Source organism: Hemiscyllium ocellatum, chromosome 2 (genome assembly GCF_020745735.1).
Source record: "Hemiscyllium ocellatum isolate sHemOce1 chromosome 2, sHemOce1.pat.X.cur, whole genome shotgun sequence".
Taxonomy (NCBI): Eukaryota; Metazoa; Chordata; class Chondrichthyes; order Orectolobiformes; family Hemiscylliidae; genus Hemiscyllium; species Hemiscyllium ocellatum.
Window position 1 is genome coordinate 123,220,178 of NC_083402.1, and position 27,614 is coordinate 123,247,791.

Genomic DNA, 27,614 nt, shown 5'->3' on the forward strand with positions numbered 1-27,614 from the left:
AACAAGGGACCAAGGACAAAATATCAGCATTTCCAATCATTCAAAAGATGCAGCAAAATGGAACAGGTAAATAACTGAAAAACATTTACCAAGTCAGAGGAAGTTTCTAATCAAATTGCATAATATGCTCATCAAACAACATTTGCAGAAGTTCTGTGCACAGTTCTAGTTTCTATTTTACAGTAAAAAAAGTATACTTCCAATGAGGCTTGTTTGCACAAGGAATTGCCAGCATATCTATGTAAATGTGTGGGGATGACATTACTCCATTCGGGGTCTGATCAGTAATTCAGAAAGGTTCTTACATCTTCCTTGTTTTTGTACTGTAGTCTTGTTTCTGTTTATAACTCAATGTGGTCTCTGAACTTTGAAGGGATTGAACTAAATACTGCTGACAAACAAGAAGTGTTTGCTGAGTGGACAGATCCTGAGACAATTCAACAAATGCATCTAACTGTAGATTAATAAGTATTATAAATCCAAGACTGCAAGTGGAACACAGTCTGTTCACTTAGAGAAGATTTCTTGGCTGACGGGATCTAATCTCACATTCTAATGAAGAACACTGATTCTGAAAAGTCAACAAAAAGGCACAACTGAAAGCTGATTTAAGCATTTCATTAATATATTTACTTCTCAATAATGCATACATTGATATTAATTCCAGGATTATTTTTAATTTGTAAATAACCATACTCTACAAAACAGTTCTGTGCAGTGGATAAATTCAATATCATTTGAAGTGAATGCTGAAATTTAATGCTCATATCACTGGTCAATCACATATGACACTGGGCATAAAGTCAAGGCTGCCAGTACTTTTCTGAGTGAAGAGGGCTATAGGGCAATATCACAATCTACTTGGGAAAGCACATTGATATGAGCATCGATACTCATTGAATCATGACAAAGTTAAAGATTTTATCAAAGTACTTAAAGTTCCTATTTTTCCTGTTTGATGAATTGAGGTTAACAAAAAAAAACTGAACAAGTTTGTAACTAATGAGAAACTTTTCTAAAATAAAATAAACAAATCAGTTCAAACACAGGCAAAGTTGATATGAATGATCAACTTCTGCTCTAAGTTAGAGTCTACTTAAATTCCTGTACATGCTAATGACAGAAAAAAGAAATTGATGTTAGAGAAAGAAAATTAGAGGAACTCAGTTCAGTAGCAGCAGCCCACTGATTCGAGAAGGTATCCTTTTGCTTCTTCAGTCCTTCCAAATTCTGAACATCTTTCTAAGTCACTTCAGTTCTTTCCTGAGGATACATCGCAGTTAGCACACTAATTGGTCAATTGCTTGGTTGTTCATTAGAGGCATCAGCTTATGGCACAAAGAGGGGAGAGCGAGAGTAGCTATCTTCCAATTCTTTGTTACTTCTCTACAAGTACAGAGAATGCTGTTTTGCTGTTGTATTGCACTGACACAGGTGTCAGAAAGCCAAAGAGTTGCTGACATACCAACTCTCCCCACTGGTTTTGATCAAAAAGACAAATTAAACAGACAGGCTCTGGACAAAATGATCTTGAACACAGACCCACTATGCTGATGAGTTAAGCAATCCTCTCTACTTCTTGAAGGTGGCAACAACGCAAGAACAGCTCTCGAATTCCAGTGACTAGTATTAAAATTGCAACATCTCCTTCAACAGTCTCCTTAGTTTACAGCAGTTTTCTTTTCTTATCCTTTTGCCCACAATCCAGAAATTTTTTTAAAAAAAGCAGTCTTTACAGACAGGAAATGTTCCTGGGACCACATTGCGCACAAACTGGTTGTGGCATTTTCTACACTACAATATTGGCTACAATTCAAAGTGATGTTTGAATGGCTGTAAAACAAACCGCGCAGACTTTCCGAACAGCAAACATTTTATTAATTGGCACCTTTGGAACCAGGACTGTGCCAGCTGATCAAGTGGTCCACATAAACAATGCAAAAATACACACTAATGCAGAGCAATAGAAACATAATGCAGAGTGTACACACATCACTGTTATAACTTTATTTACAGCACAAATCACGTAATAATGTAACTTACCAGAGAGGCTTCCCACTCACTCTAAACTGACTACTTGGACATCGTGGTAAATTGTAGTATTTGAGTAGTAAGTGACTCAAAATTAAATCAACTGTTGGTATTTCATATGGCCATTCAACTGAACAATTGTATTTACATGGAGGTAAGTAAATTAGAAAATTATAATGATTGGACATAATAATACATAAACTTCATGGTATTTGAGCTACATAATTCTTTTTCTCATCTATCAAGAGTGCCAGTTCACAATATGCCAGTTAGAGTTATAGAGTCAGAGAGAGATATATATATATCATGAAAACAGACCCTTTGGTCCAACTCATCCAGGCTGACCAGATATCAGAAATTAATCTAGACCTATTTGCCATGCACTTGTCCCACATCCCTCTAAGCCCTTCCTATTCATATACCCATTGAGACGCCTTTTAAATGTTGTAATTGTAACAGCCTCCACCACTTCCTCTGTCAGCTCATTCCATTTACCCTCAGCATGAAAACGTCACCCTTCAGGTTACTTTTATATCTTTCCCCTCTCACCCTAAACCTATGCATCTAGTTTTGGATTCCCCCACCCCAGAGAAAAGACCTTGTCTATTTACCCTATCCATGTTCCTCATGATTTTATATGCCTCTTAAGGGCACCCCTCAATTTCTGATGCACCAGGGAGACAGACCCAGCATATTCAGCTTCTCCTTGTAGCTCAAATCCTCAAACCCTGGCAATATCTTTGAAAAATTCTTTCTGAACCCTTTAAAGTTTCACAACATTCTTCTGAAAGCAGGGAGACTAGAATTGCACACAATATTCCAAAAGTGGCCTAACCAACGTCCTGTACAGCCACAACATGACCTCCCAACTCCTATACTCTCAATGCTCTGTCCAATAAAGGAAAGCATACCAAATACCTTTTGCACTATCATATCTACCTGCACCCCAAGGTCTTTGTTCAGCAATACTCCCCAGGACCTTAAGTATATAGGGAGAACCACCCCAATCAATTCATATCACTCCCTATAGCTCAAATCCTCCACAACCCTGGCACATCCTTTTAAATCTTTTCTGAATCCTTTCAGGTTTCACAGCATCCTTCTGATAGGAAGGAGACCAGAATTGCATGCAATATTCCAAAACTGGCCTAACCAAATGTCCAGTACTGCTGCAACATGACCTCCCAATTCCTATATTCAATGCTGACTAATGAAAGGGAAGCACACCAAATGCTTTCTTCACTATCCTATCTATCTGCGACTCCACTTTCAAGGAATGTGCACTCCAAGGTCTCTTTGTCCAGCAACACTCCCTAGGACCTTATCAGTAAGTGTATAAGTGCTGCTCTGATGTGCCTTTCCAAAATGCAGCACCTCACATCTATCTAAATTAAACTCCATCTGCTACTCCTCAGCCCATTGGCCCATCTGATCAAGATCCCATTGTACAGGTACATTACTATCCATTGCACTTCCAATTTTAGTGTCATCTGCAAACTTATAACTATACCTATGTTCACATCCAAATCATTTATATAAATGACGAAAAGCAGTGAACTCAACACGGATCATTGTAGCACTCCACTGGTCATAGGCCTCCAAACAACCCTCCAACACCACCCTCCGTCTCTACTTTCAAGCCAGTTCTGTATCCAAATGGCTAGTTCTCCCTGTATTCCATGTGATCAAACCTTGCTAACCGTCCATCATTAGGAACCTTGTCAAATGTCTTACTAAAGTCCATGTAGATCATGTCCACTGCTCTTCCCTAATCAATCCTCTTCATTACTTCTTCAAAAAAAAAACTCAATCAAGTTGATGAGACATGATTTCCCATGCATAATGCCATGCTGACTATCCCTAATCAGTCCTTGCCTTTCCAAATACATGTAAATCCTGTCCCTCAGGATTCCCTCCAACAATTTGTCCATCAGCAATGTCAGGCTCACTGGTCTATTGTTCCCTGGCTTGTCCTTATCACCTTTCTTAAATAGTGGCACCAGGTTAGCCAACTTCCAGTTTTCCAGCACCTCACCTGTGACTATTGATGATACAAATATCTTAGTAAGGGGCCCAGCAATCATTTTCCAGAGTTCTAGGGTAGACCTAATGAGGTCCTGGGGATTTATCCACCTTAATGCATTTTCAGACATCCAACACCACCACCTCAGGACATTTTTCAAGGTGATACCACCTAGTTTCCCATGTTCTCTATCTTCCATGTCCTTCTCCACAGTAAACAGCGATGCAAAATACTCATTTAGTATCTTCGCCATCTCCTGCTACTCCACACATTGGTAGCCTTGCAGATCTTTTCAAGGCCTGATTCTCTCCCTGGTTACCCTTGGTCCTTAATGTATTTATAAAATCCCTTTGAGTTCTCCTTAACAGTATTTGCCAAAGCCATCTCATGTCCCATTTTTGCCCTTCTGATTTCCCCCTTAAGAATACTCCTACTGCCTTTATACTCTTAAGGTTTCATTCAATTTCTTCTATCTATACCCGACATATGCTTCCTTCTTTTTCTTAACCAAAACCTCAATTACTCTGGTCATTAAACATTCCCTACAACTATCAGCCTTGATTATCACTAACAGGAACACGTTGTCTCTGGACACACACACTCATTTTTGAATGCCATTGCTTTACCGGTGAACATTTGCCCCAAGTCAACTTTTGAAAGTTCTTGTCCAATACTGTCAAAATTGGCCTTCCTCCAATTTAGAACTTCAACCTTTAGGTCCAGTCTATCCTTTTCCATCACTACTTTACAAATAAAAGAATTATGGTCACTGGCCCCAATGTACTCCCACACTGACACAGCAGTCACCTGTCCTGCCTTATTTCCCAAGAGTAGGTCAAGTTTTGCACCTTCTCTAGTAGTAGGCACATCCACATACTGATTCAGAAAATTGTCTTGTACACACTTAAATTCCTCTCCATTTAAACCCTTAACACTATGGCAGTCCTAGTCTACACTTGGAAAGTTAAAATCCCCTACCATAGCCACCTAACTATTCTTACAGGTAACGGAGTTCTCTTTATAAACTTGCGCCTCAATTTCCCGCTGACCATTGGGGGGGGGGGGGGGGGGGGGGGGGGCGAAAGTACAACGCCAATAAAGTGATCCTTCCTTTCTCATTTCCACCCAATTTCTCAGGGAGAATATTCCTGGGAATACATCCAAAGTACAGCAGTAATGTTGTCCCTAATCAAAAACACCACTCCCCCTCTTCTCTTGCTCCCCTTTCCATCCTTCCTATAGCATTTTTCCTATAGCATTTGTATCTTGGAACATTAAGCTACCAGTCCTGTACACCCCTGCTTCAAGTCACTATCATTTTATGATATCCCAGTCCCATGTTCTTGCACTGAAATAAATGCAGTTTAATTTAATCAGTCCTACCTCATTCTCTGCATTGTTCCTGCCTGCCCTGACTTTGACTTGCTCCTTTTCCCACTATACCAGTCTCAGACTGATCTCTTTACTCACTACCTCCCTGGGTCCCACACCCCCCCCCTTACTAATTTGAATCCTCCTGAGCAGCTCTAGCATATCTCCCTAGCCAAATTAGTAGTCACTTCTCCCCAGAAGAGATTTCAATAATCCAAAAACATGAACCCTTCTCCCCAGTACCAGCTCCTCAGCCATGCATTCACCTGTTCTACCGTCCTATTCCGACCTTCACTAGTCATAGCACCAGGAGTAATCCAGATATTACTACCCTCGAGGGCCTCCTTTTTAAATTCCCGCCTAACTTCCTATTTTCTCCATTCAGAATCTCACCCTTTTCCCCATCTATATTGTTAGTTCCAATGACCTCCTGCTGGTTCCTCCCCTCGGAGAACATTCTGCACTCTCTTCCCCCCCCCCCCCCCCAGAAATCCTGGATCCTGGCATCAGGGAGGCAACATACCATGCTGATTTCTAACTGTTGGCCACAGAAAGATCGGTCTGTGCCTCTGCCTGGAGAGAGTCCCCTATCACAATCGACCGCTTGGAATCAGACATATCCCTCATCACATTACAGCCATTCTCAGTACCAGAAACTTGGCTGTTCGTGCTACATTCTCCTGACAGTCCATCACCCCTACATTTTCCAAAACAGCATACTTGTTTGGGATGGAGATAGTTCAGGAGTCTCTTGTGACTGTCTGCCTCCCTCTCCTACCCTTTCCTAGAGGTAACCCATTTACCTAACTCTCTTCTTGTAACTGCCATCACATCCCCTAGCTCCTGTAAATTCCTTATTGCCTCTAACTGCGACACCAACCCATCCATGTGATCTGATTGGATTCACAATCAAACACTTGCTGCAGACATAACATCAGTAACAATGGAAACTCTCCCTAATCTCCCATATCCGACAGGAAGAGCATATCACTCTACTAAAGGCCATCTTTGCACCTTAACCTACGGACACAGAAAATAGCAGTCTCACCACTCTAAAAAACTAGACTAACTTAGTAGCTATGTTTTTAAATTTTTAAAATTTAATCAAGAGACAGCTCAATAAAACAATAAAAAAAAATTCTACTCACTATTGGAGATTTTTAAAAAACACAGCAAGGTTACACTTAAAAACTATGCTCTCAGGCTGTGAACTCTCCCACACATGTCCCAAAGTCAGCTGTGAATTTCCCTGTTTACTATTTTTCCTTAGACACACTCTAGAGACACTTGAACTCAAACAGCCAAGACAGTAGCTGTGCAGATCCACTGTGTCAGACAGCAATTTAGGTTTTTTTCTCATTTGATTCACTGACCATATGGTTGCTACCTTTGTCTCTTTTCCTCCTTTTTAAAGTGCCATTGTTTTGATCTTTATCCACCCTCAAACTTCCAAAACAATGCAACTGCTTAGAAAACAGTAATTACAATTCCAGGAATTTGAATGGATAGGAAATTGGTTGAACAGAGATACTCAGTGGTGGACAAGAGTGCTAAAAAGGTTGGCCCATGAATGGGTGTTGAGCTCTCAATTTTTGAAGTTGCTTTAGTGACCATAAATTGTAAGCCAAACATGATCTTTAAGACACAGTAATTTAGGGAGAGAAGGTCTCTCTGCAGGACTGAGATTGAGGAGCTGGAAGATGCCAATTTAAGGCATGGGACAAGTTTGCATGTGAAATAACAAGTGCCAGTAATAGTATCTCATAGCATTCTCACTACATCAAAAGGCCACATGTTCAAGGTCTAGTCCAGAAACTACAACACATTATCTTGCTGACATTTGGAATGCAGCACTTTCATTGTTTCAAACGTTACGATAACCTATACAGATAGACAAGACACCAGCGTAATCAGATGGGGAAAACTCCACAACAATCAAGAGGATTAGGATGCTCAGACGTTAGGCCAACACTTAACAGTTAACCAACACTTAAATCTTATCCAACACTACTAAGAACAGACTCTGATCATCCATGCTATTGCAGTTTTGAGAATTTACTGAGTTAATTGGCTCTTTCATTTGCCTACAAAAACAATAATTATATCTGCATTGCTGGAAAAAGACTTTATCAAAGTTTCCTTATGAAGGGCTTTTGCCCGAAACATTGATTTTCCTGCTCCTTGGATGCCTCCTGACCTGTTCCGCTGTTCCAGCACCACTAATCTAGACCCTGATGACTGCTAGTTAACTGTTAAGTTTTGTTTAACTTTAAAGCAAGTAGGTTCACTTTGATCAAGATATTGCCAAGGCATTACCTGTTCGTGTTGAGTTGAAAGGGGTATAATGTGTGGACATATTTTGTCTTCAAAGAATAAATTGTGCATTAATAGATGTAGCTTCCAGTACAAGCAAGTGCACCAGATTAAGTCTCACCAATAATACCAAACTGACTAAAAGGTTTAAAAAAAAAGTCTTTCAGCAATACCCAAATTCTGTACTACCAGATGACTTTTACATGTTCAGGAGACATGTGGAGATAAAGAGTTAACTGTATTTTGAATGAGAGAATCTGGTCACTGCATTTTGTCCTTTAACACTGCTTTCTGAAATGCAGGATGGGACTTAAGTAAAAGATCAGCAGCTCCATGATTATCATATCCAGTCTGAATGGGACATATGGTACACTGATACCTCCTGGGAGGTCTTAGTGATTTCAAAGGTGGTACACAATACAAATAAGAGGGGGAAGGGAAAGAAATTTCAACAGTGTAGCTGGTCTTGCTACAAACAAATGAAATCAACAGAGAGAAAAAAAAAACTTACCTTTAATGCTGCTGCATAACCAACAGGTTGTGGGGCAATGTTTGATTGGCCAGCCTCCCCAGTAACAGTGGCCAATCCAAACATTTCCTGGAATGCATCCCGAATAGCTGCCACTTTAACTTCCTTGATGGAAGTTACCAAAATATCCAGATCACCACCTGATTCTAGAGGGAGAAGCAAAAATAAAATGACAAGTAACTCAGAGAAGGCTCTGCCCTCCAGGAAATATCCAAATCATTATAAATGTACACGCTCAATCATGCCACAAACAAAAAAAACTTATTTGGACTAACTCAATCATTACCATAGAAACATATGGTTAGCAGCGAGAGTAGGCAATTCAGCGCTTTGAGCCCACGCCGCCGTTAACATGACCGTGTCCGATCTTATCCTGCTTTTTTGAAAAGCGGAATAAAGGGCTACGGGGACCAGTTGTGAGAAACAAATCTGTTGATGGATTCTGCCTGCACTGCACTTGGGGCAATGAGTTCCAAAAATTCACAACCCTCTAAGTAGTAGTTTCGCCTCATCCCAGTTTTGAACCTACATCCCTCACACTGAATGTTTATTCGAGACTGCCCCACAAGGGAGATTACCTATTCAACATTCAGCTGATTAATTCCTTTTAGCATTTTCCAGTCAGTTCTACTATAATTCGGTAGTTCTGTTCTTGTGCAATCCCATGTTAAGAGAATCGTGTAACAGCTGCACCAATTAAACTAATGGGGCTGAATCGCATTATAACCAATATACACTTTAAAACTTGGCGCTTTAGAAACAGTGGCCCCAACGCATCAATTGCATTATAGCAAATTCATGTTAACAAAACACACATTATAGCAGAACAACCGGTTTGTACCTCAACCAGATCTGGTTCACCAACCTGGTGAACCTTCTCTGAACAGCCTCCAGTGCCACCAAGTTCTTCAAGTAAGGAGACCAAAACAAGACACAATACTTCAGGTGTGGTCTGACCAATGCCTTATATAGTTGTAACAACACTTCTCTACTTTTATAATCCAACCCTTTTGCAATAAATGCCAAGATTCCATTTCCTTTCTTATTATATGCTGCATCTGCACATCCACTTCCTGTGATCTGTGCACAAAGGCACCCAGATCCCTTTGCACTGACACACTTTGAATCTGCTACCCCAAATAAATGGACAACCTCGCACTTATCCACATTAAACACCATCTGCCAGATTCTGGTCCATTCTCCTACTCTATCAATATCCACCCGTAAATTCTCTCTCATCACAACCTGCTTTCTCATCTATTTTAGCAACATCCATGCATTTTATTATGTTACACTGTTCCTGCTTGCAGACCATTTAAATGGACTGTAAATAGCAGAGGTCAGAACTGAAACCTGCAGTACCCACTAGATACAGTTTATCATCCAGAAAAGGATGCACTTGATCTTCTGCTTTCTGTCAGCCAGCGAATCCTCTAGCAAAGCTAATACATTTCTGAGATCTAACCTTCTGGATCAGTGTTTTATGTGGCACCTTGTCAAATATTTTCCTGAAGTCTAGATATGCCATCACAATCCCATTATCCACCTTGCTAGTTACATCCTCAAAGAACTCCAGCAAATTTGTCAAGCATGATTTGCCCTTCATGAAATCATACTGATACTGGTGAACTGAGCTTTGTTTTTCCAGTGCTCAGTTATCTCTTCCTTTAATGACTGACTCAATCAACTTCCTCAATAGAGGTCAAACAAACTGATCTGTAGTTTTCCACTTTTTGAATAAGGGTGCCACATTAGCATGCTTCCAATCCACTGGTACCATTCCAGAATCCAAGGAAATTTGGAATACCATAACTAATGCATCTGATATATCTGCTGCCACCTGCTTTAATACCTCAGGATGCACGTCATCAGGTCCCAGGGACTTAGCTACCTTTAATCTCATCAGTTTACTGATGGGATTAGTTTCTTTCTAGTAATAGTAATTTCAATAAGTTCCTCTGTAGTAATTGCAGTTTCTGGGAGAAACTACCTTCCACTGTGAAACAGAGACGGAATATTGGTTTAGTGTCTCTGCCGTTATTATTTCCCATTATTTCACCCTCCAAATCCTGCACAGCAACGTAGATTGTAAATTGTTACTATTGCCAGATTAACATCAATGTTGAGAATTCCAACTGAGATGTGCAAATTTAATAGCAGGACTCTGAAAGAGACAGGCAAATGAATAGTTGACAGATTCCATCATGAACGAACATCTGCCCTCCAGATGCTGACTAACAAATATTTTAGTTGGTGCACCACAAGCCTTTGTCACCACAAATCCTGAAACACTAACTCCAGTTTTCCTCAATAGGTGCTGCTTGAACTGGTGAGTATTTGTAACATTCTGTTGCATTGATGGCTTTCATTACCTGTAATACATAACTATTTTGGCTTTATGCCTTCTCGACACATTCTTTGCAAATTCAGATACCACCCACCTTGACCTTAATAGACACAGTCACAGAACTCCATGGGACAGTGCCTCTGATGTCAAGCCATTGAGAAACAATCAACTCTTATATTTGTATTTTTGTTAACCAATGTGTAATGTGATACCTCTCGCAAATCTCATATTCCTTCATTTCTATGCTAGCCCCATGTGGCAACTTACTGAAGCCTATATGGAAGCCAAGGTACACCACACCCACTGCACTGATGTCACCTCAAAGTTATGTTTCCCAAACATGATATCCCTTTCTGAAATGCATGTTGGCCATGACAATTTTTTCCAATCTACATATTTAACTATTTTGACTATCAAGATTAGTCATCCCTCCCTTTTGAAAATGGTTACTGCAATGGCATTTTCATGATTTCCCATCCATAGTCAAGAGATTTCTAAAAGAGTATCAGTCCACTTCCATTTCTCCTGTCAATTTCTGCAAAAAGCATAGATGCAGGCCATCAGCTTCCAGTATTTTGTTCTAGCAAAATGCAAGCAGGTGGTGGTCACTCAGCCACTCAAACCTGTTTCAATTTACATTCTCTTCTCAACTCAACAGGCGCTGCTTGATGTTCCGTATTTTCAGCGTTTTTGTCTATGTTTCAGTCATAACTTGGTATTGAACATCTTCTGTTACTTTGTTTATTGTCATACATCCTTGGTTAAAAGCCAACATTAAAATCGACCAGCCAGTGCAGTTACCTGGATGGCTGTCAGTAAAACAGGAACAGGAGTAGGTCATTCAGCCAGTTGAGCCTACCGCAGTCAATATCATCATGGCAGACCAAGCATTTCAGTGCCTTGTAGCTACCTCATCCCCATATCTGTATGTCTCTACCTTGAGCTTACCCAAGGACTTCCATAGCTCTGTGTGACATAGTATTCCAAAGAGTCACAACTTCTTGAGAAAAAAAAAGTAATCTCAGAAATAAATGGCATCCTCAAACTTTCCAAAAGTGGAAACATCTTGCCTGTATCTACCCTGTCCATCCCTTGAAAATATTTTCTGTTTGAACTAGCTCACTCATTCTTCAAAATGTCAGAGAATACAGGAGCTGTTTGCTCAATCTGTCTTCCGAGGACAGTCCAGCCAGACCAGGACAAATCTGGTGAACTTTGTTTCATTAGCTTGATTGTAATAGTATCTTTCGTCATGGAACAGGACCAAAACTGCACACAGTACTCGACTGCGGTCTAACCAAACTCTTCTAATATAATTAGAGCAAAACTTCACTACTCCTGTATTCAAAACCTCCTACAATAAAGACCAACATTCCATTAGCCTTAATAATAGCTTGCCGCACCTGCCCGGAGTGACAAAGACACCTAGGTTCCTTTCACATAACCACACTTTCCAGCCTCATACCATTTAAGAAGCATTCTGCACAAAGTAGATCACCTCACTTTTCCAAATTATATTCCACTTGTCATGTTCTTGTCCATTCACTAAACCTCTCAAAATCGGTATCAAGCCATAATTACACCTTCCTCATAACATACATTCCCAGTTAGCTTTGTAACATTTGCAATTTTGGAAATACTAAAAGTGATCCTCAATTTCAAATCGTTGCTATATATTGCGATGCCAATTGAACGGATTCAATTCCCGTACCAGCTGGAATTACCATTACCTTCGCAATCTCGTCACTCGTCTGGCACATGGTGACCTGCAGTTGAACTCACTATCCTTTGTGTTTTTCTCTCTCTCTCTATTGAGACAGCAATATGGTTACCTTCACTTCATGCACCTTAACCAATTACACACAGTCTATAAGTAGGAGAACAATGGGAAAGAATCATCCAATATTTCTGACAGAGTATTAGTTTCAGAAACTGATTTTAAATAGGTATTTACGTAGTTCTCTTCAGTGCACATCACTGGAGGAAACAAACTTTGGCACAAAAGTCACTTAAGGAGATTTTAGGGGTGGTGACCATAACACACAGCAAGAATTGGAGTACACTAACCTCAGATAGATAAAGGAATAATTTTGAAATAGACCAAGGCCACAAATGGGCCAGTGGCCACAATTTGTGAAGAAATTAAAATCAACCTCTCTTTATATTCTAACAGTGACTACACTTCAGAAGTATTAAATTGATTGGAGCCTTTTAGATGTCCTGAAGTCATAAAAGGCAAACAAAACCAACATTCCATTGCCCCTTAATGATAACAGGCAATATAAACTTCCAAATTGATCAACTACAAAGAAAATAGAGTATTGCAATAATGCACATTGCTAACACACTGCTTTATCAGTGGCTTCACATACATTTTGCAAACATTAATGAGCCAGAGAAAACCAGACTAATAAAGAACCTAGAGAGCAGATAAGAACACATCAGAAAATTGACCCACTTCAACAGAAACTCAAGAGCTTTAGCAGATCACAACCCAAAACCTATACAGCTACCAAGAATGTGAATTACTGCCATCTATAAAGCTCTTCAGCTAATATACTTTACAAATCAAAAACTTGTTTTATTCTTTGCTTTCTGCCTTTGCTCAAATACAACACAAAAGCCCAGAATTTAAGCAAGGAAACAGATTTTTTGTTAATATCCAGAAGTTGTTAACAGTCATTTGCTACTGAAAATGGCATGTTGGGGGTCTAATACTGAAGGTTAGAGAAAAATAATGGGAAGAAAGCAAGTGGATTTAAAAATGAAAATAAATTTGCTGTGATCTGGGAAATCACTGTAAAAGTGATGGACAACGAGCAGGCAACAGAAATTCAAATGAGCTGAGGTTTACAAAGAGTGGAAAGCTATCGAAGACAACCAGACAGTTCTGGAGGTGAGAAAGGCACAAAAGATTACAACTACAGATGGGCTAAGTTAGGATGGAATTGGATTATAGTAAGGAAATGGAATATCAAAAACTCCAAAGTATTTTTTTCTGATTTACTTAATATTTTAAATCATTAAAGCAAAATAAATTGGATTTTTTAAGGCATTATACTTACTGATATAGGGAGCCATGCCTGGATCCAAGGTGGTGATCATGGACTCCACAGAATGCTTTGTTTTATCCAAAACTGATTTCACAACTGGGTTTCCTGCCACACCCTGCATAACAAATGAAACCTCAAACTTAAAACATTCAATGTTTTATTTTACCATAAACACAATCAGCAACAAAGAGTGTTCACAGTGGTCAAAGGTTACCAAAGCAGTAAAGTGGTGAATCCCTTGACTTAATTGGTCAAAGATGTTCACGAATCCACTCCATATTATCTCACCCTATCAGCTTTCTATTCCACTTCTTTTTCCCCAAGTTCACTATTTCAGCTCCCCTTAAAAACATCTATTCTACTCAGTTTAAACAGTGCACATGCCATTCTCCAAGTGAAGTGGTGTTTCTTGAATTCCTTTTGGATTTATGGGATGGGTGGAAGGGGACAATAACAAAGATCATAAATGAAACCAGCATCTCTGCACTTATTTCAAACTTACAATATTTTCAAGACATCTATTAAGTGACCTCTTAGTCTTGCCTTTCTAGAGAAAGGCAACAAATGCCATGGCCTCTTCAGATTTCTTTCAATAGATGTAACCTCATAACTATGATACAATTCCAATATCAAAGTGATGAAAACAAGCAACCATTGTTTCCATTACCATAAAGATAACCAATTCTTGAGGGCAGCAGAAAGTTACATTCTAAGCTCTTTCATAGACATGAGCCCACCTCATGATCAACGCAGACAAGTATTACACAGATTTAGTACAGAAACATTATCCCATCTCTATCAAAGCAACAAGTAAACTGACCTAGGAGTGCTTATGATGCCACTGGGCGTCAAGAAGAACAGGAAATATTCAACTCCCTCAAACAGACTTCCTTCTGACTAAAGGATGAACAGAAAAATAGTGACAGAAGATTGTCATCAATCATTCATTGTGATCAAGGCTGATCTGTATCTTAACTTCATACACTTGCCTGAACCCCAAATCCATTAATGCAACTGCCCAATGAAAAGCCATCAATCCTTGATTAAAACAGATAATTGAGTTAACATCTGTGAATTTTAGTAAGAGGGTAATTATTTTCATAATTGTCACAAACTTTACATGAGGAGGAATTGCATACTTTCTCAGATGTTAAGGTTAGGTCCTTGTGTCTTAGGCTCCAGTCACCAATTTCTCTCTCTACCCAATTCATTCCTCAAATCCTAAAAGCTTCAACATTAAATCACACCTTAATCTATATTCTGAATATAAATCCAGTACACATGGTCTCTTCTCATTGTCTAACCATGATAACACTAGCAACCGGTAAATTTACATTGTATTTTGTTCAAATGGCTAATAAATCATCTCTCACATGGTGTACAGAACTGTATATGGTACTTCAGATGTAATTAGCAAGGATTTTTCTATTACTTATAGAAAATTCTCATAGTCTAGAGGTAGAAATGAAGTCTTTTAGATGAGTTTGTAACTAACCACTGTATATTTTAGTAGTATTATGTGGACCCTTAAATAGTACATCAATTTAAACTCCGTTTCTAACAGAGGAATGAAAGGAAGACAAGTGCAAGAATCTGGTATCGATATTAACAGTGTAGATACTAACAGCCACCAACATACATCAATTTAATGGAGTAAAATAAACAGCAACCTTTGGAGTACACAACATTTCAATTCAAATTCTGGAAATTAGCCACAAGATATCCTGCTCCTTCATAAATTTGCGCTTTGCAATCTTCACCAGTGTTGGCCTTGATAACATTCTAACATTCCAGTGGAAACTCAGAGAGATGCAAAGCACTTGGACTGCATTAAATTAACAGTTTGATAAATAATTATCATGGGGTGGGGGGTGGAATTGTGTTTCCTGACTGTTAAGTATCATTGCCTCATTGGCAAACTGAGGTAGAGAATTTAATTTAAAAAGTTTAAAGTTTCCTGTATTTGCATCTAATTCTCAACATTTCTTCTTTTCTAATCATGATTTAATTATGATTTATAACTCATGATTTCTACTTTACATGTCCCAAGTTGAATTCTTCAATGTCACTGATGTTGCTGTTACTTTTCCTATTCACTAACATCATTGTATGGCACTTTGTGTGGCATCTATCAAATACTGCATTAAAGTCATCACTTAAAAATCTGTTTAAATTTGGCTGCTAGGTATCAGCAACTTGAATAGCAAATGCCACTTCGACCCAAATCACAAAATACATTTCAAGAATTACATTCAAGATTTACCTTAAAGAAGCCCCATAGTCCTCCACCAGAGGCGCTTTGATCATAATGTGCAGACATTCTGGGATCTTCAGTCTCTTCTGGGAAAGTAATGGAAGAGCCACCTCTAGTGGGAGCAGAGGTCTGAGGCATTGTGTTTGGCGCAACTCCTGTCAATATGTTAATAACTTTAGGAACCAGGTTTATGATGCTCATGTTTAGCAGGACTTATTTTGGAATGAGAATGTTAATTAAAAGATAGTCTAACATTAAACAATTGGTGTTTTGAAAAGAAAGTGTCAGCCGAATTCTTGTTCCTTACTGCTAAACAATGACCCCATCTATAAGTCGAGCAAGTCAACTTCAGTTTAATGCTGAAATTACATTTAACAGAACATCCTTTCATTAAATTGCTTTCTTAATGTTAGGTAAACCAGCTTACCACCCCTCAAACATGCTGGTACCAACAGTATCATAGTGAGGAGCACTAGAGTCATAGAGATGTACAACATGGAAACAGACCCTTCAGTCCAACCCGCCCAGATATCCCAACCCAATCTACTATTGGAAAAACTAGTTCTCCTTGAAGTAGCTTGTTACAGTGGAGTCACAGGGATCAGACAGTATCCCATGATACAGACCAGGTAGCATAAACAAGGGAATGAAGCAAAACAGGAGGGTGAATAAAGAGAAATATGATTAGTCTTTCCTTTTCAAGAACTAAAAACATAAAATTATGTCCCATCCCTATTAATTAAACGATTACAATGTTGATATTCCCTGTGATAATAGTTATTATTAAAAGATATAGTGATATTAGGAGGACTGAAGAAAAGATTTTAACTGTGTCAGCTAGTGTTAAAAAGATTCACATTACATAATACTGACAATATTAGACACCCTTGTACAATTCCTAAGTTAAGCAAGTACAAACTATTCTATGAACAAAGATGGAACATTAAAATTAAACTACCACCTGCAACAGATGAAGAAAATGTTGGCATCAGTGGGGTTTGAGGGGTTCGACCAGCGTGACCTCGGGTGATGTCGTAATTGGCAGTCATGGAGAAACCAGTGATTGGTGGACCTATGGGAGGTGCAGAAAAGACAGGACCAGCAGGAGAACCCACAGGAGGAGCTGAAGGAGGAAAGTTTATGGGACTGCTATAAGCTGCAGTCCCAGAATGAGCAACAGCTGGATGAATGGTGGAAGCGACAGTAGAAGGTCCCATAGCCAGGGGTGTGGAAGACCTAGCAGGAGGCATGTGGGTTTGAGGTGGTGGTGGTGTAGAAAAGGTTGAGGGAGGTAATGGAGAGAAAGAGCTGGTGATAGGATTAGATAAAGGACTGGGTAGAACTGCAGACAGATAAGCCAAAAGAGAAACAAAACAAACATGAGAAGGTTTAGAAGCATATAATCAACATAAACATTATTCTTGTTTAAATAAAAAAGGACATTGACCTACCCACCCCAAATTAGCTCCATAATTTGATAAAGGCATGGCTAATTTTTCACCTTAACTTTCCCACCAATCTCAGACACCTTTCTTTGACTCTGAACTGAATGAAGAACGTTCTCATTGCAGTACGGATTGGCCAGCCCCTTCTCCTGAGACTACCTTCTAGTTCTAGATATTCATAGCATAGAATCCTGACAGTGTGGAAACAGGCCATTTAGCCCAACTAGTCCACACTGACCCTCTGAAGAGTATCCCACCCAGAACCATTCCCCTACCCCATTACTCTACATTTCCGCCGACTAATGCACATAGCCTACACATCCCTGAATACTATGGACAATTTAGCATGGCCAATTCACCTAACCTGCACATCTTTGAACTGTGGGAGAAAACCACAACACCCAGAGGAAACCCACCCAGACACGGGGAGAATGTGCAAACTCACACAGACAGTCGCCAGAGGCTGGAATTGAATCCGGGTCCCTGGCACTGAGAGGCAGCAGGGCTAACCACTGAGGCACCATGCAGCAAGTGAAAACAGCCTTTCCACATCCATCTTATCAAGTCTTTCAAGAACCTCATATTGAGGCCAATCTTTTGATACATCTAAACACCAGGAATAAATGCCCATTCAAATAATCTCTTCCCAAGTATCAACATTCTCATCTCAGGAACCAATTTATGAACCTTCATTGTACCCTCAGCCAAAAATATCCTACCTTCAATGTGGAAAGCAAGACAACTACACCATCTCACCAAATCCCTATACAACTGCAGCAATATCTACTCTTACCTTTGTTTAAAAAGGTCAAAATGTCATTTACTTTCTAGTTACTTGATGCATGTGCATGATAAATATGTGTTTTTGCACAAAGAGACCCAAATCCCTCTGAATACCATCAAACATGCAATCAAGTAATTTTCAGCATTTCTAAATTTTCTTTGAGTGATAAATCACATTTCTTTCCATATTATACTCCACCTATTACCTCTTATCCATTCACTGAACATAATTTATATTCCTTTGCAACCATTGTGGATTCCACACAGCTTTCCTAACTTGCTGCCTGTCACCAAATTCCTTACTACTTCTAATTTCCTGTCTATTAACCAAACCTTTTTGTGAATATCATACCCCCATTCCTTAAGCCCTTAATCTGTTCAACCACCTTTGGTAACAACTTTTCAAAGCAAAATATACCACTTCCTTTAATAAAACCATGCCAACCCCGCCTTTAAATATTTTTGATTTTCTAAGTGCAGTGTTATCACCACATTCATAATGGCTCTCAGCATTTACATGCCAACTGATGTCAATCTCTCATTTCTAAGCTCCATAATAACAGTACAGCCTTGTACACCTACAAGGCAGGCAAACTCAAAGGAATCAATATGGAAAAAAAAACACTTAAATAGTAACCTAGCTGTGCTCAAAGCATTTAAGTTAGACAACTCTACTGTACAAAACACATTCCCATTCATTAAAATGTAGCATTTCAACCACAGAATCACTTATGACATATCCCATTTCAAAAAACCAGAACCTGTTGAATACAACTTTCTTACTTCAATCTCGGTTTGGGTTTTTTTGTGGGGATGATGATAGGTGGATGCGCTCAGATATTAGCTAATGAAAAATTTAGCCTCATAACAGATTTTAGACTTAAAATGTTGCAAGATTGAACCCATGGTAAAAAAAATTGTAGTTGAACACTATAAAGCTTGCTCATAAAAACTGAAAAATGAAACTTTTACATTTCAAGAGATTAAGTTTTTGATTGAAAATAGCTGATAAAATGTATCAAATTGCATCCTAGTATCCAACTAAAATGTCAACTACAATTGCAATATCTTGAGGCAAGGAAATGATCGCACAGAGTTGGTTCATTGGTACAGCTTTATTAATACTTCAAACCAATGCCACGGTCTGTTCTCCATTAATATCCCATGTGCATTTAGATTCAGTATTTTCAAATACAGAAATTCCATTCTAGTGATATTGTAGTTTTTGTCTCCACAGGCATCTGTGATAAAACACTTCATAATCAAACAAGAAAATCTTAAAACTTCAGTATAGTTTTACAGATAATGGAATTCTAACTATCAAGGGATTTTACAATCCAGAAAAAAAGGCCATTCAGCCCCTCTTGCCCATGCTATGTTAATTCTCTACATGACCTTAATCCCACTCAATCTTCATCTCACTATCACTATAAAACGTGTCCAAGTGTTTCACCCCACTCACTTCCTGTGATAGTGAATCTGACATTCTCATGATTCTCTAGAAGCCGATCTAGAAATCGTAATTAGTTGCTTAATGGGAAACTATTTAATGGTTTTTACTTCTTTTCCATGCTAATGTTCTTGTTACTGATCTAAAAATATAATCTTTCACCATTTACCCTTTTAACTGCTTTCATAACTTTTAAATCTTTTGGAGATATTTTCATGCAATAAGACACAATCTGCAAAAAAGTTTTCTGAAGTCCTTCACATTCAGAGAAGATACTTAAAATGTATATGATGTTAAAAGTTAAGTCAGTTGTACAGAAGATCTCATAAACCAAATAAGCATCATAGCATAGAACTGTTTTGTTCCAAATATCAGAAAAAAATTAAAATGCATATTTACTTGCATGTTTGTCAAGTTATTCTTTGTTATTTAATTAATTAGTACTAATTTACTCACTGACATTCTTGTCTATGAATAGAAATTGCCTAAAATTTAATACAGCACTACCTGTAGGGGCAGGGGCACTGCTTGCAATCACTGTGTTGTTAGGTGGTGGGGTACCGGGGGGAGTCGTCTCAATCCCACTTTCCTCCATCATTTTTTTCTTCAATCACAATTTGCTGCAAGCATACAAAAACAAAGACATACAACAATTATGTTTCTTAATTCAAAATTCAGGATCACTTAGAAAGAAGTACCCACATTTGCTCTGATTAGAAAAGTGGCTAGCTACATTTATTCATTCATTCAAATGTTGATAGCAGAGAGTCACCATGCTATTAAATTCAAACAGTCAATACAGGGACATCAGTACAAAAAAAACTCAATCAGTAGGCTGAGGCAATAGGGCTGGAAAATGTTCGTATAGAACAAGTAAAAGCTATTTCCACTGGTGAGATGGTTGGATAGTAACAGGTCACAATTTTATATTAGTCTCCTGATAAGATGTGGGGAAAATGGACAGGAGACACGTGAATTTTTCTTTGGTTCGGCCAACAATTTCACAATTGCTCCAACAGCCTTCTCTGCTATAAAAATTCTATCTCTAGTCAGCTCAGCAATTGTTGCCCACTGCAAATGCCCTTCAAGGTGGCAGTGAGCCACTGTCTTGAAATGCAGGAATCTGTACGGTGTAGGTACATTCACTGCAGTATTAGCAAATGGGCTCCATGAGATACATGGTAATTGACAAAAAAAACGTGGGAATTAAGAAGAAATAATTAGGCAGAGAGTTATGATTTGGATTTCATTGCCTTATAAAGGACAGTGGAAGCAAATCCATTTACAACTCTAAAAAGGGGAGGTTTTTATTATGAATTAATTTCTAAGGTATTAGCATTTTTCATAAAGCTAAAATATACTGTCCATCTTTAGTGATCCTTGTAAGCGTGGAGGATGCTTTTAGCTGCTGCAGTCCACATGAAGAATTATCCAGAGTGCTGTGCTGTTGGCAAAGCAGTGTCAGGATTTTCATGCAGTAACCATGGAGGAACACAATAAATTTTCACTAAGGTGCAACATGGAGGTGGTGTTGTAGCTGGTGGTATGTACCTGCTACCTTTGTTCTCCTGTGATACAGGTTGAGCTTGAATCATGCTGAACATTTGAAGAGTTAAAGCAGAGCATTGTGCAGATTGTAAACATTGCTGCCATTCTCCACAAGTGGTGGAGATAGTGATAAAAAAGCACAAGTATAAATGGCTAAATGGCTCTTTTGGCACTCTGTGGTAGAATGAATACTCTCAACATCCTGTGCGGATTCTATTCCACAGAAATCATGCAACTCCACTTTATCATCAGCTCATAATGGCCTCACCTTCATTGGCACCATGCACAAGAGCAATTAAAAAACTTGGCCAGACTGGAACAGAAGAGTCTGTCAGACTTAGTCTTGTGTTAATGGCAACATTTCCTTCATGAATCACTTCCATGATAACTTCAACATCACAACTAATTTTGTACTTTTTAGCTGAGAGTTCCAAGCGTACCAATGTTGCTAGAACATTGGAGTCAAATTGTTTAATTTGCAGACTAAAATACCTCCAACTGGCAAACTAAGTTTAATTTTGGTTCAGCTTCAGAAATAATATGGTACTTAGAAAGGCCTTTAATGGTAAATTAACTGAGGCCATTCTAATGGCTGAATGAGACCATTTCCATCAGCAATAATGAAGAAAAAAACACCTGGCATGGACTTTTGAGAAATCAAGAAAACTCAAAGCTATTGTTTGATTGCATTTGTGAACCAAGTAGATAGTCGGAACTACAATAATTGTCAAAGGCTTGCTGAATGCACACACAGATGCAATATCACAAAAGATGGTTAACACGAAGCATATTTTCCTAAAATTAAAAAAAAGATGTGATGAGTAATGTAGATTTAGGAAGACATGAAACAGAACCTCAGAAGGATTCTTATAACCACCAAAACATCAGAAACAGTTAAAACTTCATCAGGCTTAAAATAACTGCAAAGCAAAAGAATGGAGTTTAAAACATTTGGATCAGTATTGTAATTGGACTGCCACTGTATACTTGGCAAATTCCAGTAACTTTACAGTTTGAAAGCTTTAGAAATTTGTGCAATGGTAGTTTCTAAAAAGACTTGTTACATGGAATCTACTAAAAGCTGAGCTTTAAAAAGTGATGTCCCAGCAAGTTATCAAGTCAATGCGGTTCAAGTTTTTGCTACTGCCACTCATAACCCACAATGATATGCAGTTTTACTTTTTACTTTGAATTGCAAATCGGACAATTTACTGCATGGCATGCTGCTTCCACTCTGATGGTGGCAGTGTAGAAGAATTGATTTCCACAGGTACGTAGACGTCAATGGTCAAATGACCAGATTGCATAAACAAAAAAATTGAATGTTGGAAAATACTAAAGAGAAATAAGATGTGAATTCACCTTAAAATACCACAGCAACATTCTCATTTGCATGTTTTTATACATCTCTAAACAGGAAAATCGCCTCCATCAGCAGGTAACATATTGCAAACCAGTGATCAGATATGGAACCTCCTTGCCCCTTGATTCGCATCACACCATGCAATGTACACAAACAAGAAAACAAATACAAAGGCTGGTCAGTTGGAAGTGTGCTGTAATCCTTCTATCACTAGTTAGGCAAGCATTTGTAGCCCGGTGCAAATGCTGTTACTTCATACAAAACCTCCTCACCACTCTTACACTGTAGCTTTAGGATACATGAGATACAAGATCCACTGCAGCAACTTCTAGTCAAAAACATTTTGCAGCCCTACAAATTTTACATCCAAGATTCAGAATGATAAGGTTCCAGGGATATCAGTATTTGAGCTATACAGGTCAGCTCATTTATTGACAATCATAGAATCCTTACAATGCAAAAAGAGACCACTTGGCATATTGAATCTGTACCAGTACTCTGAACAGCATCCCTCACAGACCCCTAGCCTACTCCCATAATCCACATTAACCATGGCCAATCCACCTCGCCTGCACATCCCTAGTCACGACTGTGGGATCATGTTCAAATAACAACCAAAACCAGTGAGTGGTGAAAATAGCTTCTTCATTCAGCGACTGCAGTAGCTCAAGTTTGAGGCGGTAATAGAATCCCGAAATACAGTTCTTACAATAGCCTCTTTATATGCAGTTCTTATACATATTAAAATTCCATTACTTTGGTGTTACATTGTTTTATCAATAGTACATAATGTATTAATGGGCTTCTGTGCTGGAGAGACAGGAGATGGCTGTTACTACGGATGGGATTAAGACTGTCCGGTCTACTTGCACAATTAAGAGGTGTTAGTCCTTTTGTCTTAAGTTTGTAAATGTTAGTAAAAATAATAAGCCTTTGTGCTCTAAATAAGCTAGAAATTATAGCTGTATTAAATAAAAGAACAAAGGATATTAAACGGATTTCCGCCACTGGATTGAGAGATTTGCTTAATATTTGCTAGTGAGAGCTTCATTCATTCATGCAATTTCACATAAATGCAGTTTTGACAGTTTCTTAAAGTGATAGCAGCCCAGTTAAAAGATACATATTAATTGGAAAAACAGTGTGGTGCTCTATAATCTATGCAGGTCAGAGTGACGGTCGATAAGGGCTGATTAATATTATAACGTTTTGTGGAGACTTGATGGGGACGGTATGGATTATGATACTATTCTGAGGTAGCTTTTGACGAAGAAAGCCTGATAAGAGTCAAAGATGCAAAGAGGCAGTAATGGGCTTGGAAGTAATGTTTTCATTTTAAACTATCTTGTAACAGTAAAATATACCACAAAACGATGGTGTTATGAAAGAATGAATGAAACCGTATTATAGTAAAGAGTTATGAATGAATGAAACAAACAAAGTGTTGACTTGTGAGTGGGTTAGTGAAGGGGTTATGAATGAGTACATGTAAAGTGCTTGAGAGTGAATTAGCAAAGTGACCTATAACACAAAATGTCACAGTACAAACAATTTTGCATGGCTAATTCACCAATCTGCACATCTTTAGACTGTGGGAAGAAACAGATGCAGACATGGAGAGAAGGTGCAAAATATATGCAGGCTGTCACCCAAGGGTGGAATTGACCCAGAGTCCCTGGTGCTGTGAAACAGCAGTGCTAACCAGAGCTACTATGGTGCCCTCAGTAAAACATCTTACTGAGCACATTCACAGTTTACAGTAATAGGGTAAAATATTGCCCACAAAGGTTGCAGGGAACCACCTATTCTTCTAAAAGCTCAACTTTAAACCAATACTTTGTGACTATATATGTTGATGCTCACAGATATTTTAAAGATAAAAGTAAAGACATAACTTGGACAGAAAGTGTATAGACCAGCAGACAATAGTTGGATAGGTATAGACTTGCATTTACACAGCAAACGTTACACACGCAGGATATCCCAAAGCACTTCACAACCAAATACTGTTTTGCATGTACAATATTCAGTGCTGTAATGTAAGAAACAACAGCCAATTTGTGCAGATCAAGTTCCAAGAACAGCATTTTAATCTTTCCTAAGAACTTGTTTTAAAAATTTCAGTTGAGGAACAAACATTGAATAGAACACAAGAATTAACACCTCTCCGAAATATCAAGATTTTTAAAAATCCACCTCAAGTGGTGTAGGAGCCTGGTGTTTCTCTCATTTGCAAAAGTCAGCACTCCAAAAACTCTGTGATTCCTTCCATAACCGTCTCCACCGCTCTCTAAGGCATTGCTTAACACCCAAATCAAGCTGCTGGTTGTCAGTTCGAACATTCTCTAATGGAGCGTCTGATCAAAATTTGTCTGATAATCCATGTGCCATAGCTTGGGGATGCTTTACATCATAGAGAGTGAGAGTATGTGTTTGGGAAGGCGGGGGGGGGGGTTAAGCAGCAGTACCTTGGAACCTGGAAATGAGAGCTGAAAATATGTTGCTGGAAAAGCGCAGCAGGTCAGGCAGCATCCAAGGAAAAGGAGATTCGACGTTTCGGGCATAAGCCCTTCATCAGGAATGATCCCTAGCATCTGCAGACCTCACTTTCACCTGGAAACGAGAGTCTTCAAGGTGGTGGTGGGGTGGGTTAAAGGGAAAGCCAAGAGCCTGCAGGTACCACACGCTCTGATTGACCAGGAATCTCTTGCAGCCTTTTCGTCTGCCATTGGCATGTGTGACAAGTTGATAACTCAACTTTGTTTTGGCTCCAACATGATGGGCATACCTCCCAAGGCCATCAGACCCTGAAGCGGGGCTTGACCCCCGCAAGTTGTGGAGGCCGGGGAGCTGCTTCTCACCCCCAAAACGGCACGGGTTTAGCAGTTTGACGTTCCTTTGCTCAGCAGCAGCAGCAGCAGCAGTGACCTTTCGGAAACCCCTTTGAGGAGCTACCCTGGCACTGCCGGGCGAGCTTCACAAACCAACAGGCCCGCCTGAAAACTCGGGCACTCGGCCCCGAGGACAGGGACAACAGGCACGGGAAGATCCCAGGAAGGTTCCCCCTCCCCAGTATATATGTACACTTACCTCTCTCTCGGTCTGCCGCCGGCCCGCCGCCTCTGCTCAAGATGGCTCCGTCGCCACGGTAACGTCAGCGGCCACGTCAGCGGCGCGAGCATCATCAGCTGCCACGTCCCAGGGAAGCCTCTTAAATGGGCAACACGCTCACCCACGACAGGTGGACCCCACAATGACACTGATCCACCTTGACCTCTCTCTCTCGCCCCCCCCCCAACGTACTCACTGACACTGATTAACCCTCTCACACTCACTGACGCCCCCCTCAATTCTTACTGACATGCACACCCACGACCTCACTGACAGATTGTTTCCCCCCCCCCCCCACGCACACTCATTCACACCTGTTGACATCCCCCACCCTTACTAACATCCCCCCACTCTCACTGACGCCATAGGACATGGACAGGTCATACCTGGACAATTTTCCACATTGTTTAGTACATGTCAGCATTACAACTGTCCTGGAACAGTTTGCCTAAGATCATTGTCTGAAGGCAATGAGATATACAGTTGACACAGCTGGTTGCATTTGTGTGTAAATGCTTCATCCTTGTTAATGTCCCGGACTCCATATTCACTCAGGATGGGAATGTTTATGGAGGCAACTCCTTTCATTAATAGCATAATTGTCCATAACCTTTCCAACAGGATGTGACAAGGCTGCAAATCTTTGATCTGATCCATCGATTCTAAGATATTGTAGCTATGTATTGTAGCTAAGATATTGTAGCATGTTTGATATGGGTAATGTAATTTCTGCAGTTTCACACACTCTCTCTCACACAGGAGTCACACATTCTCACACACACACTTACACACACACACTCTCTTATACACACACACCACACACACACTCACACACGTACACACACACTCTCTACACACACTCACATACACACACATTCACACCACACATACACATCTACACACACACATACACACACACATACTCTCTCACACACACATACACACACTACACACATATACACACACACATACACTCTCTCACACACACATACACACACACACATCACACATACACACACTCACACCACACATACACACACACACTCACACCCACTCACACCACACACACACACACACACACATCACACACATTCTTTTGGTATGGGTAAGGTAATTTCTGTATTAAAACTGAGGTTTAATAAGTAAAAGCTAATTATGAGCAACTAGGCCATATGAGAACATGAACCAGAAGTCACCTCTGTTATGTCAGGAACATGGTAACCTTGGGCAAGATACCAAGGAATGCTTTAGCGAGACACAGAGGGCAAAATACAATAGAAGCCCTTTATGACATGCAGATAAATGCTTTAACCAGCAGAATTGTTAAAAACAATATAATATTTAATTAAAGAATTGGCAGAGAAAAGCGTGAAATGTTTTAACCAATGGAATTGTACTAATGTTTTCGAATGTAAGAATAATGTATAAATATTACTGCTGTAAACCGTTCTGCGCGATTCTTCCGAAGCCCCTTTGGAAGATGCCCAAACTTGCAAGTTTGAAATAAACATCCGTTGCTCATTTGTGTGTCTCGCAGTATTTTGATTTGCCACGGGAAAAGCGGTAGCCGGAGGGGATGAGGGCTGGTGCTGACAGCTTGGAGTTCGCCTCCTAGGACGGGACCTTGTGGACAGTCTCCCTTGAAGTCAAGGGTTGAAGGACAGTCCGCGGTCGGCAGAGTGTGGAGGCAGAACCCGGTTGATCTGAACCATAGCCCTAGTGTAGAATAGTTAGCCAAGTGTCAGGGACTATTTTCCGGAGATTTAGAATACCTAGACAGAATTCACTTATAACATGTTGCTTGTATTGGCAGGTGTATAGTCCTGTGTTGTGGTTTCACTAGGTTGGAGCATCATTTTTGAGTTTGCGCTGCACCTAACATACTATCTCAAATTCCTTATTGAACAGGAGTTGTTCCAGTAGTTTAATAGCTGAAAATGTGTTGCTGGTTAAAGCACAGCAGGTTAGGCAGCATCTCAGGAATAGGGAATTC

At 39.5% G+C, this 27,614-nt stretch overlaps 1 protein-coding gene across 1 annotated transcript in view; it reads right to left on the reverse strand.

Moving 5' to 3' along the window:
- The window catches only part of prrc1 (proline-rich coiled-coil 1), a 32,814-nt gene extending 7,146 nt beyond the window's left edge, over window positions 1-25,668 (reverse strand). Inside the window, exons 1-6 of the mRNA XM_060839806.1 lie at window positions 25,601-25,668; window positions 20,107-20,219; window positions 16,883-17,263; window positions 15,931-16,076; window positions 13,680-13,782; window positions 8,250-8,413 (exon numbers count right to left, since the gene is read on the reverse strand). Coding sequence (XP_060695789.1) covers window positions 8,250-8,413; window positions 13,680-13,782; window positions 15,931-16,076; window positions 16,883-17,263; window positions 20,107-20,197 — 885 coding nt within the window. The 5' untranslated portion in view covers window positions 20,198-20,219; window positions 25,601-25,668. The remainder of the gene's footprint in view (window positions 1-8,249; window positions 8,414-13,679; window positions 13,783-15,930; window positions 16,077-16,882; window positions 17,264-20,106; window positions 20,220-25,600) is intronic.
- Between the last annotated feature and the right edge of the window lie 1,946 nt (window positions 25,669-27,614).